This window comes from Tursiops truncatus, chromosome 16 (genome assembly GCF_011762595.2).
Source record: "Tursiops truncatus isolate mTurTru1 chromosome 16, mTurTru1.mat.Y, whole genome shotgun sequence".
Classification (NCBI taxonomy): Eukaryota; Metazoa; Chordata; class Mammalia; order Artiodactyla; family Delphinidae; genus Tursiops; species Tursiops truncatus.
In genome coordinates this window covers 77,562,582-77,577,951 of record NC_047049.1, presented here as the reverse complement: position 1 = coordinate 77,577,951, position 15,370 = coordinate 77,562,582, and the positions used below count along the sequence as shown (strand labels likewise).

Genomic DNA, 15,370 nt, shown 5'->3' with positions numbered 1-15,370 from the left:
GTTTCCTAATCACCAGTTGACCACTGACCCGTTCTTCTCGCCAAGATATTCTCGCTGTGAGCCTGATCTGCAAGGTGGTCCCCTTAGGCCGAGCCCTGGCCCAGAGCTTCACACTGACTGTGGGGCCTGTTTGTGAGTTTCTGGGTTTGGTTAACCCCCATGCACTCTGGTTCATGGAACCAAGATTCGGCCTACTGTTGATACTTTAACTTCTTGTAGGAATGGTGCTCTACAGTGATCTTACCAGTTTTTCTCCTCAGGGGCTAGAACTTCGCCTCTGACCACAGGCTTGTGATTAGGGCCCTACCTACTGACCAGACCATCTTAGCTGCTGACTCCACATGTGTCTAAGCTTACTAAAACATGGCTTCCTCACACCTGCCTCACCCTCCTATTGACTTTATCATCAACTTGTCTGAACTGTTTTGACTTTTCCCACCAATTTGAGGTTCTGGGCTGATTTCCCTTTTGCTTTTCAACTACCAGGCAAGTTTAGATCTAGATGTTGGCCCCTTCCTGACTGCCCTGTCCTCCCATGTTTATCTTTGTTTGTTTGTTTCTTTTTGTTGGTGGTGGTGGTTTTGTCCTCCGGTATTTAAACCGTCAAAATTCAGCCCCCCGCCTCCTTTTTTAATTGCGATATTCACCTTATTTTGGTGTTCTAGAACCAAACACACAGTATCTCAGAGGTTTGCCTGCATTTATTTATTTTTTAAAGCAATATTTAAAAAAATATTTATTTGGCTGCATCAGGTCTTAGTTGCGGCGCGCAGGCTCTTCATTGTGGGGCACGGGCTCTAGAGCGCATGGGCTTTCTAGTTGTGGTGCGCAGGAACTAGAGTGCACGGGCTTAGTTGCCCTGTGGCATGTCGGATCTTAGTTCCCTGACCAGGGATCAAACCTGCGTCCCCTGCATTGGAAGGCAGATTCTTAACCACTGGACCACCAGGGAAGTCCCAATCAGTATTTTTTTTGATTGAAGCATAGCTGATTTATAATGTTGTGTTAATTTCTTCTGTACAGCAAAGTGATTCAGTTATACGTATATATACATTTTTTAAAATATTCTTTTCCATAGTTTATAATAGTATATTGAATATAGTTCTCTGTGCTATACAAGTAGGACCTTGTTGTTTATCCATCCTACATATAAAACCTTAAATCTGCTAACCCCAGCCTCCCACTCCATCCCTCCCTCAGCTCCCTTCACCTTGGCAGCCACCAGTCTGTTCTCTATGTCCCTGATTCTGTTTCATAGATAGGTTCATTTGTGTCATATTTTAGATTCCACATATAGGTGATATCATATGGTATTTATCTTTCTCTTTCTGACTTCACTTAGTATGATAATCCCTACTTGCATCCATGTTGCTGCAGATGATACTATTTCGTTCTTTTTTATGGCTGAGTAATATTCCATTGTATGTATGTACCACATCTTCTTTATCCATTCCTCTGTTGATGGACATTTAGGTTGTTTCCATGTCTCGGCTATTGTAAATAGTGCTGCTATGAACATAGGGGTGCATATGTCTTTTTGAATTATAGTTTTGTCTGGATATATGCCTAGGAGTGGGGTTGCTGGATCATATGATAATTCTATTTTTAGTTTTCTGAGGAACCTCCATACTGTTTTCCACAGTGGCTGTACCAACTTACATTCCCACCAACAGTGTAGGAGGGTTCCTTTTTCTCCACACCCTCTCCAGCATTTGTCATTGGTAGACTTTTTAATGATGGCCATTCTGACCCATGTTAAATAGTACATTGTAGTTTTGATTTGCATTTCTCTAATAATTAGCAACTTTGAGCATCTTTTCATGTGCTTATTGGCCATCTGTATTTCTTCTTTGGAGAAATGTCTCTTTATGTCTTCTGCCCATTTTTTCGATTGGGTTGTTTGTTTTTTTGTTGTTGAGCTGTAGAAGCTGTTTGTATATTTTGGAAATTAAGCCCTTGTCAGTCGCATCATTTACAAATATTTTCTCCCATTCTGTACGTTGTCTTCATTTTGTTTATGGTTTCCTTTGCTGTGCAAAAACTTCTAAGTTTGATTAGGTCCCATTTGTTTATTTTTGCTTTTATTTCTGTTGCGTTGGGAGACTGACTTAAAATATTGGTACAATTTATGTCAGATAGTATTTTGCCTATGATCTCTTCTAGGAGTTTTATGGTGTCATGTCTTAAGTCTTTAATCCATTTTGAGTTTATTTTTGTGTATGGTGAGAGGGTGTGTTCTGACTTCATTGATTTATTACATGGGGCTGTCCAACTTTCCCAGTACCACTTGCTGAGCCAGAGGAGGAAAAGCCAGAAAGGATAAAAGAAAACCAGGTTTTCCTCTGACTTTTTCTTAGGGGTTTCTTCCCTTTCTCTTTTAAATATTATATTTCCCCAGGGGTCTGTCAGTGACTCTCTTTTCCTTTCCACCCTCTTTTCTTTGCACCTAATACACTTTCAGTCTCATCCACTGTCATGGTTATCAGTTATAAATTGTGCTGATGACTCCCAAAAACACACTTCTAGTGAAAACGTGTCTTTTGAACTAGAGTCCTAAGTCCATCATGACATTCTGTAGGCACCTCAAACAAACTCTCTTCCCTCCCAAGCCTAGACTTCCTATTGTATTCCTCATGTTGGTGTCTGGCACCACCATAAACCTAGACAAAATCTTGTCTTCCTAGTCTTCAATTTTACCATTTCTATCCATTTAATCTCCAGACCTTGTTCTAGCTCTTAACTTTCTCTAAAATCCATACTCTTCTCTCAAGTCTAACTGCCACTGGACTGTAAGCTTCTGAGGCAGGAATCACACATGTAGGGTTTACTGTGTGCGATGTGAGGTCCATGCATTAGCCAGCACGTGGTCAGTGCTTGGTATGTGTTGAATGAATGGATGGAGGCGCTCAAGCGGTCATTGTTTTCACCCAAATTGCAGCAGTATTTCCCTAACTGGCCACTCTGCCTTTAACTTCCTTTCAGTGTATTGTCTATACTGCCACTGGTGTGATACGTCTAAAATACAGGAAAATCTATAAATAATTTAATGTGTATTTCTGTGAAATATAAAGTCTTACAAAAAGTCCTAACCTTGGGCTTCCCTGGTGGCGCAGTGGTTGAGAGTCCGCCTGCTGATGCAGGGGACACGGGTTCATGCCCCGTTCTGGGAAGATCCCACATGCCGTGGAGCGGCTGGGCCCATGAGCCATGGCCGCTGAGCCTGCGTATCCGGAGCCTGTGCTCCGCAACGGGAGAGGCCACAGCAGTGAGAGGCCCGCGTATCGCAAAAAAAAAAAAAAAAAAAAGTAACCACTATACCATTACCACAGCTAAAAATTTAACAATTATGCTTTCCCTTTTTTTCCCAAAATAAATGGATTTTGTCTTTGCCTTACGAGAAACAATTATTCTTGAATATCATCAACTATCTAGTCAGCATTCAAATTTTCAGTTTTCTCAAAGTTTATTTTGAAAGTTATTTACAGTTTTTAAGAATTTAGGTTCCAAATGAAGTCTGTACATTGCAGTTGGCTTACATTTCTCTTAAGTTCTTTTAATCTCTTTATTTTCCTTCCATCTCGCTCTTTTTCTTCTGTTGAAGAAACTGACTTGTTGAAGTGGGAGTTGGACCTAGTGGTCATTCCTAGATAGATGATACTTTTCTCTTAGGCTCCTTGTTTTTAGGGTTCTGAAATTTTCTTTTTTTGCTGCACCATGCAGCTTGTGGAATCTTAGCTCCCCGACCAGGGATTAAACCTGCGCTCTTGGCAGTGGAAGTGCAGAGTCCTAACCACTGGATCGCAAGGGAATTCCCTGAATTTTTCATTGTACGCGTTCCTTCCTGCATCTGTGGATTTGTGTTTCTCCTTCCTGGAGAGAGAAACATGGCCATGCTGCCTGTTTCCTTTCCCTTTTCTCTGTAACCTTTATCCCCCTCTCTTCTATTCTCCTTCCCTTCCCACCCCCTTCAGTAAATGATAGAATACACAGTCATGTGATGTGAGCTAACTGGAGTTAAGCGAGCTTTCTTAAAAAAGGATTAAATTATCAAAATATAGTTAGAGAGTAGAGTAAAGTCAAATTCTGAGAGTCTGGTACCTAAACCTTTAGGTTCTTCCCTTCACCAAAATGTGAAGACTAAATTGGGTAGAAGCGTTGACCTCATGAATAGCTACGTAAAGTTAAAAAAAATATTTTTTAAAGAGTTTTACTACGTCCTTGTCAATGTTGTGTTTTCTTCCTAGATCTCCTCATATTTTGGATTCTGGCAATGTTATGATGAATGACACTTTGACATCAGATGTCATTGGTCGGAGAGTCGAAGTTAATGGAGAACATGCAACAGTGCGTTTTTCTGGCGTTGTCCCTCCTATGGCAGGTAATTTATGATTTGTGTGTGTGTGTGTGTGTGTGTGTGTGTGTGTGTGTGTGTGTTTATGTTTATTTTGTAGTTTCTGGGTAGGCTTCTCAGCAGTGCTTTATAACACCAGTTTTGAGGAAACTAACAACCAAGTTATATATACCTCTGTTATACAGTTGTTTTCTTTCTGTGACAATATCCTGTGATATCCATGGCTTTATTTGATTACACACTTATCTAATTATTCAGTGTTGCTATTTTATATTAAGTCAACCTTAAAATATCTTCTGAGTAAACTTTAAACACTAATTAAAAATCTTGAATTCCCATAATCCTAAGCTCAAAAATGAAGTAATATTTGTGGAATTTCTCTTATCATTAATCCATGTGTATGTTGTAGTTTAAATTGATATAAATACAATTTTGTGTTACCGTTTTTAACTTACGATTTGGTATATATTTATCTGTTTCTGTAGCGTCATTTTACTTGTATTTCCTTTTTTATTGAGAGATAATTGACATAATATTAGTTTCAGGTATACAACATAATGATTCAGTGTTTGTATACATTGCAAAACTATCACCACAATAAGTCTACTTCACATATATCACCACACATACTTACACATTTTTGAGAATTTTAAGATCTCTCCAGGACTTACTTATTTTATAGCTGGAAGTTTGTACCTTTCAACCCCTTTCACCCATTTTAGCCACCTCCATCCTCCACCTCTGGCACCACCAATCTGATCTGTTCTCTGTATCTATGTGTTCTTTTCTTTCCTCCTCCCTCCCTCCCTCCTTCTCTTCCTTCCTTCCTTTCCCCTTTCCTTCCCCTTCCTTTCTTGTTTCTTTTATTTATTTATTTTGTGAATTTTGAGTACTATTTTTGCATTTATATATATATATTTTTAACATCTTTACTGCAATATAATTGCTTTACAGTGGTTAGTTTCTGCTTTATAACAGTGAATCACTTATACATATACTTATGTCCCCATATCTCTTCCCTCTTGCGTCTCCCTCCCACCCTCCCTATCCCACCCCTCTAGGTGGTCACAAATCACTGAGTTGATCTCCCTATGCTATGCGGCTGCTTCCCACTAGCTATCTGTTTGACATTTGGTAGTGTATATATGTCCATGACACTCTCTCACTTCGTCCCAGCTTACCCTTCCCCCTCCCCATGTCCTCAGGTCCATTCTCTACATCTGCATCTTTATTCCTGTCCTGCCCCTTGGTTTTTCATAACCATTTTTCTTTTCTTTTTTTTTTTTTAGATTCCATATATATGTGTTAGCATACGGTATTTGTTTTTCTCTTTCTGCCTTACTTCACTCTGTATGAGAGACTCTAGTTCCATCCACCTCACTACAAATAACTCAATTTCATTTCTTTTTATGGCTGACTAATATTCCATTGTATATATGTGCCACATCTTATTTATCCATTCATCTGTCAGTGGACACTTAGGTTGCTTCCATGTCCTGGCTGTTGTAAATAGAGCTCCAGTGAACGTTGTGGTACATAACTCTTTTTGAATTATGGTTTTCTCAGGGTATATGCTGAGTAGTGGGATTGCTGGGTCATACGGTAGTTCTATTTTTAGTTTTTTAAGGAACCTCCAAACTGTTCTCCATAGCGGCTGTATCAATTTACATTTCCACCAACGGTGTAAGAGGGTTCCCTTTTCTCCACACCCTCTCCAGCATTTATTGTTTGTAGATTTTTTTCATGATGGCCATTTTGACCAGTGTGAGGTGATACCTCACTGTAGTTTTGATTTGCATTTCTCTAATAATTAGTGATGTTGAGCATTCTTTCATGTATTTGTTGGCTATATGTATTGTTTGTTGACTATATGTATATCTTCTTTGGAGAAATGTCTGTTAAGGTCTTCTGCCCATTTTTGGATTGGGTTGTTTGTTTTTTTGTTATTGAGCTGCATGAGCTGCTTGTAAAGTTTGGAGATTAATCCTTTGCCAGTTGCTTCATTTGCAAATATTTTCTCCCATTCTAAGGGTTGTCTTTTCGTCTTGTTTATGGTTTCCTTTGCTGTGCAAAAGCTTTTAAGTTTCATTAGGTCCTATTTGTTAATTTTTGTTTTTATTTCCATTTCTGTAGGAGGTGGGTCAAAAAGGATCTTGCTGTTTTTTATGTAATAGTGTTCTGCCTATGTTTTTTCTAAGAGTTTTATAGTGTCTGGCCTTACATTTAGGTCTTTAATCCATATTGAGTTTATTTTTGTGTCTGGTGTTAGGAAGTGTTCTAATTTCATTCTTTTACATGTAGCTGTCCAGTTTTCCCAGCACCATTTATTGAAGAGGCTGTCTTTTCTCCATTGTGTATTGTTGCCTCCTTTATCAAAAATAAGGTGACCATATGTGCATGGGTTTATCTCTGGGCTTTCTATCCTGTTCTATTCTATCCTGTTCCATTGATAGCTACACAGGCTTCTTGGTGGCTACAGCAGCAGCCTTAGCGTCTCATGGGTCTCCTTTTTGTATCCATTCAGCCAGTCTGTGTCTTTTGGTTGGAGCATTTAATCAATTTACATTTAAGGTAATTATCGATATGCATGTTCCTGTTACCATTTCTTAATTGTTTTAGGTTTGTTATTGTAGGTCTTTTCCTTCTCTTGTGTTTCCTGCCTAGAGAAGTTCCTTTAGCATTTGTTGTAAAGCTGGTTTGATGGTGCTGAACTCTCTTAGCTTTTGTTTGTCTGTAAAGGATTTAATTTCTGCGTCAACTCTGAATGAGATCCTTGCTGGGTAGAGTAATCTTGGTTGTAGGTTTTTCCCTTTCATCACTTTAAATATGTCCTGCCACTCCCTTCTGGCTCGTAGAGTTTCTGCTGAAAGATCAGCTGTCAACGTTATGGGGATTCCTTTGTATGTTATTTGTTGTTTTTCCCTTGCTGCTTTTAATATTTTTTCTTTGTATTTAATTTTTGATAGTTTGATTAATATGTGTCTTGGCGTGTTTCTGCTTGGATTTATCCTGTATGGGACTCTCTGTGCTTCCTGGACTTGATTAACTATTTCCTTTCCTGAATTAGGGAAGTTTTCAACTATAATCTCTTCAAATATTTTCTTAGTCCCTTTCTTTTCCTCTTCTTCTTCTGCGACCCCTATAATTCGAATGTTGGTGCATTTAATGTTGTCCCAGAGGTTTCTGAGAGTGTCCTCAATTCTCTTCATTCTTTTTTCTTTATTCTGCTCTGCAGTAGTTATTTCCACTATTTTATCTTCCAGGTCACTTATCCATTCTTCTGCCTCAGTTATTCTGCTATTGATTCCTTCTAGAGAATTTTTAATTTCATTTATTGTGTTGTCCATCATTGTTTGCTTGCTCTTTAGTTCTGGTAGGTCCTTGTTAAACGTTTCTTGAGTTTTCTCCATTCTATTTCCAAGATTGTGGATCATCTTTACTGTCATTACTCTGAATTCTTTTTCAGGTAGACTGCCTATTTCCTCTTCATTTGTTAGGTCTAGTGGGTTTTTATCTTGCTCCTTCATCTGCTGTGTGTTTTTCTGTCTTCTCATTTTGCTTATCTTACTGTGTTTGGGGTCTCTTTTTCACAGGCTGCAGGCTCATAGTTCCCGCTGTTTTTGGTGTCTGCCCCCAGTGGCTAAGGTTGGTTCAGTGGGTTGTGTAGGCTTCCTGGTGGAGGGGACTAGTGCCTGTGTTTTGGTGGATGAGGCTGGATCTTGTCTTTCTGGTGGGCAGGACCACGTCTGGTGGTGTGTTTTGGGGTGTCTGTGACCTTATTATATTTGAGGCAGCCTCTCTGCTAATGGGTGGGGTTGTGTTCCTGTCTTGCTAGTTGTTTGGCATAGGGTGTCCAGCACTGTAGCTTGCTGGTTGTTGAGTGGAGCTGGGTCTCAGCGTTGAGTTTGAGGTCTCTGGGAGAGCTTTTGCTGTTTGATATTACATGCAGCTGAGGGGTCTCTGGTGGACCAGTGTCTTGAACTCAGCTCTCCCACCTCAGAAGTGCAGGCCTGACACACCGCCGGAGCACCAAGACCCTGCCAGCCACATGGCTCAGAAGAAAAGGGAAAAAAAAAGAAAAGGAAGGAAAGGAGGGGAGGGGAGGGGAGGAAAAAATAATTAAAAGAAAGAAAGGTATTTAAAAAATTACTGAAAATTAAAAAACTAAAAAGTAATTTAAAAAAAAGAAAGAGGGAGTAACCAAACAGAAAAGCAAATCCACCAATGGTAAGAAGCGCTAAAAATTATATTAAAAATAAAAGAAGAATGGACAGACAGAATGCTAGGAGAAATGGTAAAAGCTAAGCTATACAGACAAAATCACACAAAGAAGCATGCACATACACACTCACAAAAAGAGAAAAAGGAAAAGAATATATATCTATATGTTAAAAAGAAGGAAGAGAGCAACCAAATCAGTAAATAAATCGAATGATAATAAGCTCTGAATACTAAACTAAGATAAACATAAAACCAGAAACGAATTATATGCAGAAAGCAAACCCCAAGTCTACAGTTGCTCCCAGAGTCCACCGCCTCAATTTTGGGATGATTCGTTGTCTATTCAGGTATTCCACAGATGCAGGGTACGTGAAGTTGACTGTGGAGATTTAATCCACTGCTCCTGAGGCTGCTGGGAGAGATTTCCCTTTCTCTTCTCTGTTCACACAGCTCCTGGGGTTCAGCTTTGGATTTGACCCGCCTCTGCATGTAGGTCACCTGAGGGCATCTGTTCCCTGCCCAGACAGGATAGCGTTAAAGTAGCAGCTGATTAGGGGGCTCTGGCTCACTCAGGCCGCCGGGAGGGAGGTGTATGGAATGCGGGGAGAGCCTGCGGCGGCAGAGGCCACGTGACGTTGCACCAGCCTGAGGTGCGCCGTGTGTTCTCCCGGGGAATTTGTCCCTGCATCCCGGGACCCTGGCAGAGGCGGGCTGCACAGGCTCCAGGGAGGGGAGGTGTGGATAGTGACCTGTGCTTGCACACAGGCTTCTTGGTGGCGGCAGCAGCAGCCTTAGCGTCTCATGCCCGTCTCTGGGGTCCGCACTGATAGCCGCAGCTCGCGCCCGTTTCTGGAGCTCGTTTAGGCAGTGCTCTGAATCCCCTCTCCTCGCACGCCCTGAAACAATGGTCTCTTGCCTCTTAGGCAGGTCCAGACATTTTCCTTGACTCCCTCCCGGCTAGCTGTGGCGCACTAGCCCCCTTCAGGCTGTGTTCACACAGCCAACCCCAGTCCTCTCCCTGGCGGGTGAGCAGACAAGCCTCTCGGGCTGGTGAGTGCTGGTCGGCACCCATGTTCCGTGCGGGAATCTCTCTGCTTTGCCCTCCGCACCCCTGTGGCTGCGCTGTCCTCTGTGGCTCTGATCTTCCCCCCCTCCACTACCTGTCTTGCCAGTGAAGGTCCTTCCTAGTGTGTGGAAACTTTTCCTGCTTCACGGCTCCCTCCCCCTGGTGCAGGTCCCGTCCCTATTCTTTTGTCTCTGTTTTTCCTTTTTTCTTTTGCTGTACCCAGGTACGTGGGTGAGTTTCTTGCCTTTTGGGAAGTCTGAGATTGTCTGCCAGCATTCAGTAGGTGTTCTGTAGGAGTTGTTCCACATATAGATGTATTCCTGATGTATTTGTGGAGAGGAAGGTGATCTCCACGTCTTACTCCTCCATCTTGAAGGTCTCTCCCCCTTTCCTTTCCTTTCCTATCCCTTCCTTTCCCTTCCTTTCTTTTCTTTCTGAGGGTTGTCCTTTCGTCTTGTTTGTAGTTTCCTTTGTTGTGCAAAAGCCTTTAAGTTTAATTAGGTCCCATATGTTTATTTTTGTTGTTATTTCCATTACTTCAGGAGGTGGATCAAAAAATATCTTGCTGTGATTTATGTCAAAGAGGGTTTTTCCTATGTTTTCCTCTACGAGTTTTATAGTGTCCAGTCTTACATTTAGGTCTCGACTCCATTTTGAGTGTTTTTTTGTGTATGGTGTCAGGGAGTATTCTAATTTCATTCTTTTACATGTAGCTGTCCAGTTTTCCCAGCACCACTTATTGAAGAGACTGTCTTTTCTCCATTGTATATCCTTGCCTCATTTGTCATAGATTAGTTGACCATAGGTGCATGGGTTTATCTCTGGGCTTTCTTTCCTGTTCCATTGATCTATATTTCTGGTTTTGTGCCAATACCATATCGTCTTGATGACTGTAGCTTTGTAGTATAGTCTGAAGTCAGGGAGTCTCATTCCTCCAGCTCCATTTTTTTCCCTCAAGACTGCTTTGACTATTCGGGGTCTTTTCTGTTTCCATACAAATGTTAAGATTTTTTTGTTCTGGTTCTGTAAAATATGTCATTGGTAATTTAATAGGGATTGCATTGAATCTGTAGATTGCTTTGGGTAGTATAGTCATTTTCACATTATTGATTCTTCCAATCCAAGAACGTGGTATATCTCTCCATCTGTTTGTATCATCTTTAATTTCTTTCATCAGTGTCTTATAGTTTTCTGCATACAGGTCTTTTGTCTCCCTAGGTAGGTTTATTCCTAGGTATTTTATTCTTTTTGTTGGAATGGTAAATGGGAGTGTTTCCTTAATTTCTCTTTCAGATTTTTCATCATTAGTGTATAGAAATGCAAGAGATTTCTGTGCATTAATTTTATATCCTGCAGCTTTACCAAATTCATTGATTAGCTGTAGTAGTTTTCTGGTGGCATTTTTAGGATTCTCTATGTATAGTATCGTGTCATCTGCAAACAGTGACATCTGCAAACAGTGACATCTGCAAACAGTGACTTCTTCTTTTCCAATTCGTCTTCTTTTGATTTCTTTTTCTTCTCTGATTGCCATGGCTAGGATTTCCAATACTGTGTTGAATAATAGTGGTGAGAGTAGACATCCTTGTCTTCTTCCTGATCTTAGAGGAAATGCTTTCAGTTTTGAAATGTTTGCTGTGGGTATGTTGTGTATGGCCTTTATTATGTTGAGGTAAGTTCCCTCTGTGTCCACTTTCTGGAGAGTTTTTATCATAAATGGGTGTTGAATTTTGTCAAAAGCTTTTTCTGCATCCATTGAGATGATCATATGGTTTTTATTCTTCAGTTTGTTAATATGGTGTATCACATTGAGTGATTTGCATATATTGAAGAATCCTTGCATCCCTGGGATAAATCCCACTTGATCATGGTGTATGATCCTTTTAATGTTTTTTTGGATTCTGTTTGCTTGTATTTTATTGAGGATTTTTGCATCTACATTCATCAGTGATATTGGTCTGTAGTTTTCTTTTTTTGTAGTATCTTTGTCTGGTTTTGGTATCAGGGTGATGGTGGCCTCATAGAATGAGTTTGGGAGTGTTCCTTCCTCTGCAGTTTTTTGGAAGAATTTGAGAAGGATGGATGTTAACTCTTATCTAAATGTTTGATAGCATTCACCTGTGAAGTCGTCTGGTCCTGGACTTTGTTTGTTGGAAGATTTTTAATCACAGTTTCAATTTCATTACTTGTGATTGGTCTGTTCATATTTTCTATTTATTCCTGGTTCAGTCTTGGAAGGTTATACCTTTCTAAGAATTTGTCCATTTCTTCCAGGTTGTCCATTGTATTGGCATAGAGTTGCATGTAGTAGTCTCTTAGGATGCTTTGTATGACTGTGGTGTCTGTTGCAACTTCTCCTTTTTCATTTCTTTTTTTCTTTTTTTGGTTTTTGGTTTTTTTGCGGTACGCGGGCCTCCCACCGCTGTGGCCTCTCCCGCTGCGGAGCACAGGCCCTGGACGTGCAGTCTCAGCAGCCATGGCTCATGGGCCCAGTCGCTCCGCGGCATGTGGGATCCTCCCGGACCGGGGCATGAACCCGTGTTTCCTGCACGGCAGGCGGCCTCTCAACCACTGCGCCACCAGGGAAGCCCTCTTTCTTTTTTTTTTTTGCGTTACGAGGGCCTCTCACTGTTGTGGCCTCTCCTGTTGCGGAGCACAGGCTCCGGACGCGCAGGCTCAGTGGCCATGGCTCACAGGCCCAGCCACTCCGTGGCATGTGGGATCTTCCTGGACTGGGGCATGAACCCGTGTCCCCTGCATTGGCAGGCGGACTCTCAACCACTGCGCCACCAGGGAAGCCCTCGTTTCTTATTTTATTGATTTGAGTCCTCTCCTTCTTTTTCTTGATGAGTCTGGCTAATGGTTTATCAGTTTTGTTTATCTTCTCAAAGAACGAGCTTTTAGTTTTATTGATCTTTGCTGTTGTTTTCTTATTTTCCATTTCATTTATTTCTGCTCTGATCTTTATGATATCTTTCCTTCTGCTGACTTCGGGTTTTGTTTGTTTTTCTTTCTCTAGTTCCTTTAGGTGTAAGGTTAGATTGTTTATTTGAGATTTTTCTTGTTTCTTGAGGTAGGCTTGTATTGCTCTAGACTTCCCTCTTAGAATTGCTTTTGCTGCATCCCATATGTTTTGGATCATCATGTTTTCACTGTCACTTGTCTCTAGGTATTTTTTGATTTCCTCTTTGATTTCTTCAGTGTTCTCTTGGTTATTTAGTAACATATTGTTTAGCCTTCATGTGTTTGTGTTTTTTACGTTTTTTTCCCTGTAATTCATTTCTAATCTCATAGCATGTGGTCAGAACAAATGCTTCATATGATTTCAATTTTTTTAAATTTACTGAGGCTTGATTTGTGACCCAAGATGTGATTTGTCCTGGAGAATGTTCCATGCGCACTTCAGAAGAAAGGGTTATCTGCTGTTTTTGGATGGAATGTCCTGTAAATATCAATTAAATCTCTCTGGTCTATTGTGTCATTTAAAGCTTGTTTTTTCTTATTAACTTTCTGTTTGGATGATCTGTCCATTGGTGTAAGTGAGGTGTAAAGTCTCCCACCTTTATTGTGTTACTGTTGATTTCCTCTTTTATAGCTGTTAGCAGTTGCCTTCTGTATTGAGGTGCTCCTATGTTGGTTGCATGAATATTTATAATTGTTCTATCTTTTTCTTGGATTGATCCATTGAGCATTATATAGTGTCCTTCCTTGTCTCTTGTAACATTCTTTATTTTAATGTCTATTTTATCTGATACGAGTATTGCTACTCCAGCTTTCTTTTGATTTCCATTTGCATGGAATATCTTTTTCCATCCCCTCACTTTCAGTCTGTATGTGTCCTTAGGTCTGAAGTGGGTCTCTTTTAGACAGCATATATATGGGTCTTATTTTTGTATCCATTCAGCGAACCGTGTCTTTTGGTTGGAGCATTTAATCCTTCACATTTAAGGTAATTATCGACATGTATGTTTCCATTACCATTTTCTTAATTGTTTTGGGTTTGTTTTTGTAGGTCCTTTTCTTCTTTTGTGTTTCCCACTTAGGGAAGTTCCTTTAGCATTTGTTGTAGAGCTGGTTTGGTGGTGGTGAATTCTCTTAGCTTTTGTTTGCCTCTAAAGCTTTTGATTTGTCTGTCAAATCTGAATGAGATCCTTGCTGGCTAGAGTAATCTTGGCTTTAGGTTCTTCCCTTTCATCACTTTCAGTATATCATGCCACTCCCTTCTGGCTTGTAGAGTTTCTGCTGAGAAATCCCCTGTTAACCTCGTGGGAGTTCCCTTGTATGTTACTTGTTGTCCTTTGCAACTTTTCTTGCAAAGAAAAGTGATTTTTCTTTGTTTTTAATTTTTGCCAATTTGATTACTTTGTGTCTCGGTGGTTTTCTTCTTAGGTTTATCCTGTGTGGAACTCTCTGTGCTTCTTGGACTTGAGTGGCCACTTCCTTTCCCATGTTAGGGAAGTTTTCGACTGTAATCTCTTCATATATTTTCTTGCATCCTTTCTCTCTCTCTTCTCCTTCTGGGACCCCTGTAATGCAAATGTTGTTGCGTTTAATGTTGTCCCAGAGGTCTCTTAGGCTGTCTTCATTTCTTTTCATTCTCTTTTCTTTATTCTGTTCTGCAGCAGTGAATTCCACCATTCTGTCTTCCAGGTCACTTATCCGTTCTTCTGCCTCAGTTATTCTGCTATTGATTCCTTCTAGTGTATTTTTCATTTTGGTTATTGTATTGTTTATCTCTGTTTGTTTGTTCTTTAATTCTTCTAGGTCTTTGTTAAACATTTCTTGCATCTTCTCAATCTTTGCCTCCATTCTTTTTCCAAGTTCCTGTGTCATCTTCACTGTCATTATTCTGAATTCTTTTTCTGGGAGGTTGCCTATCTCCACTTCATTTAGTTGTTGTTCTGGCGTTTTATCTTGTTCCTTCATCTGGTACATAGTCCTCTGCCTTTTCATGTTGTCTATCTTTCTGTGAATGTGGTTTTTGTTCCACAGGCTGTGGGATTGTAGTTCTTCTTGCTTCTGCTGTCTGCCCTCTGGTGGATGAGGCTATCTAAGAGGCTTGTGCAAGCTTCCTGATAGGAGGGACTGGTGGTGGGTAGAGCTGACTGTTGCTCTGGTGGGCAGAGCTCAGTAAAAGTTTAATCTGCTTGTTTGCTAATGGGTGGGGCTGGGTTCCCTCCCTGTTGGTTGTTTGGCCTGAGGTGACCCAACACTGGAGCCTACCCAGGTTCTTTGGTGGGGCTAATGGCAGACTCTGGGAGAGCTCACGCCAATGAGTATTTCTCAGAACTTCTGCTGCCAGTGTCCTTGTCCCCACAGTGAGCCACAGCCACGCCCCGCCTGTGCAGGAGACCCTCCAACAGTAGCAGGTAGGTCTGGTTCAGTCTCCTGTGAGGTCACTGCTCCTTCCTCTGCATCCCGATGCACACACTACTTTGTGTGCGCCCTCCAAGAGTGGAGTCTCTGTTCCCTCAGTCCTCTCGAAGTCCTGCAATCAAGTCCCGCTAGCCTTCAAAGTCTGATTCTCTAGGAATTCCTCCTCCTGTTGGCAGACCCCCAGGTTGGGAAGCCTGACGTGCGGCTCAGAACCTTCATTCCAGTGGGTGGACTTCTGTGGTATAATTGTTCTCCAGTTTGTGAGTCACCCACCCAGTGGTTATGGGATTTGATTTTATTGTGATTGCGCCCCTCCTACCATCTCATTGTGGCTTCTCCTTTGTCTTTGGATGTGG

The 15,370-nt window shown here is 41.0% G+C and overlaps 1 protein-coding gene across 4 annotated transcripts in view; it reads left to right on the top strand.

The window, feature by feature from the left end:
• TBCE (tubulin folding cofactor E) overlaps window positions 1–15,370 on the top strand; it is a 109,711-nt gene that overhangs the window by 29,119 nt on the left and 65,222 nt on the right. For all 4 annotated transcript variants that reach the window (XM_033841829.2, XM_033841827.2, XR_004522490.2 and 1 more), the window contains one exon: window positions 4,245–4,378. In XM_033841829.2, coding sequence (XP_033697720.1) covers window positions 4,276–4,378 — 103 coding nt within the window. In that variant the 5' untranslated portion in view covers window positions 4,245–4,275. Of the gene's footprint in view, window positions 1–4,244; window positions 4,379–15,370 lie in introns of those variants that run through there.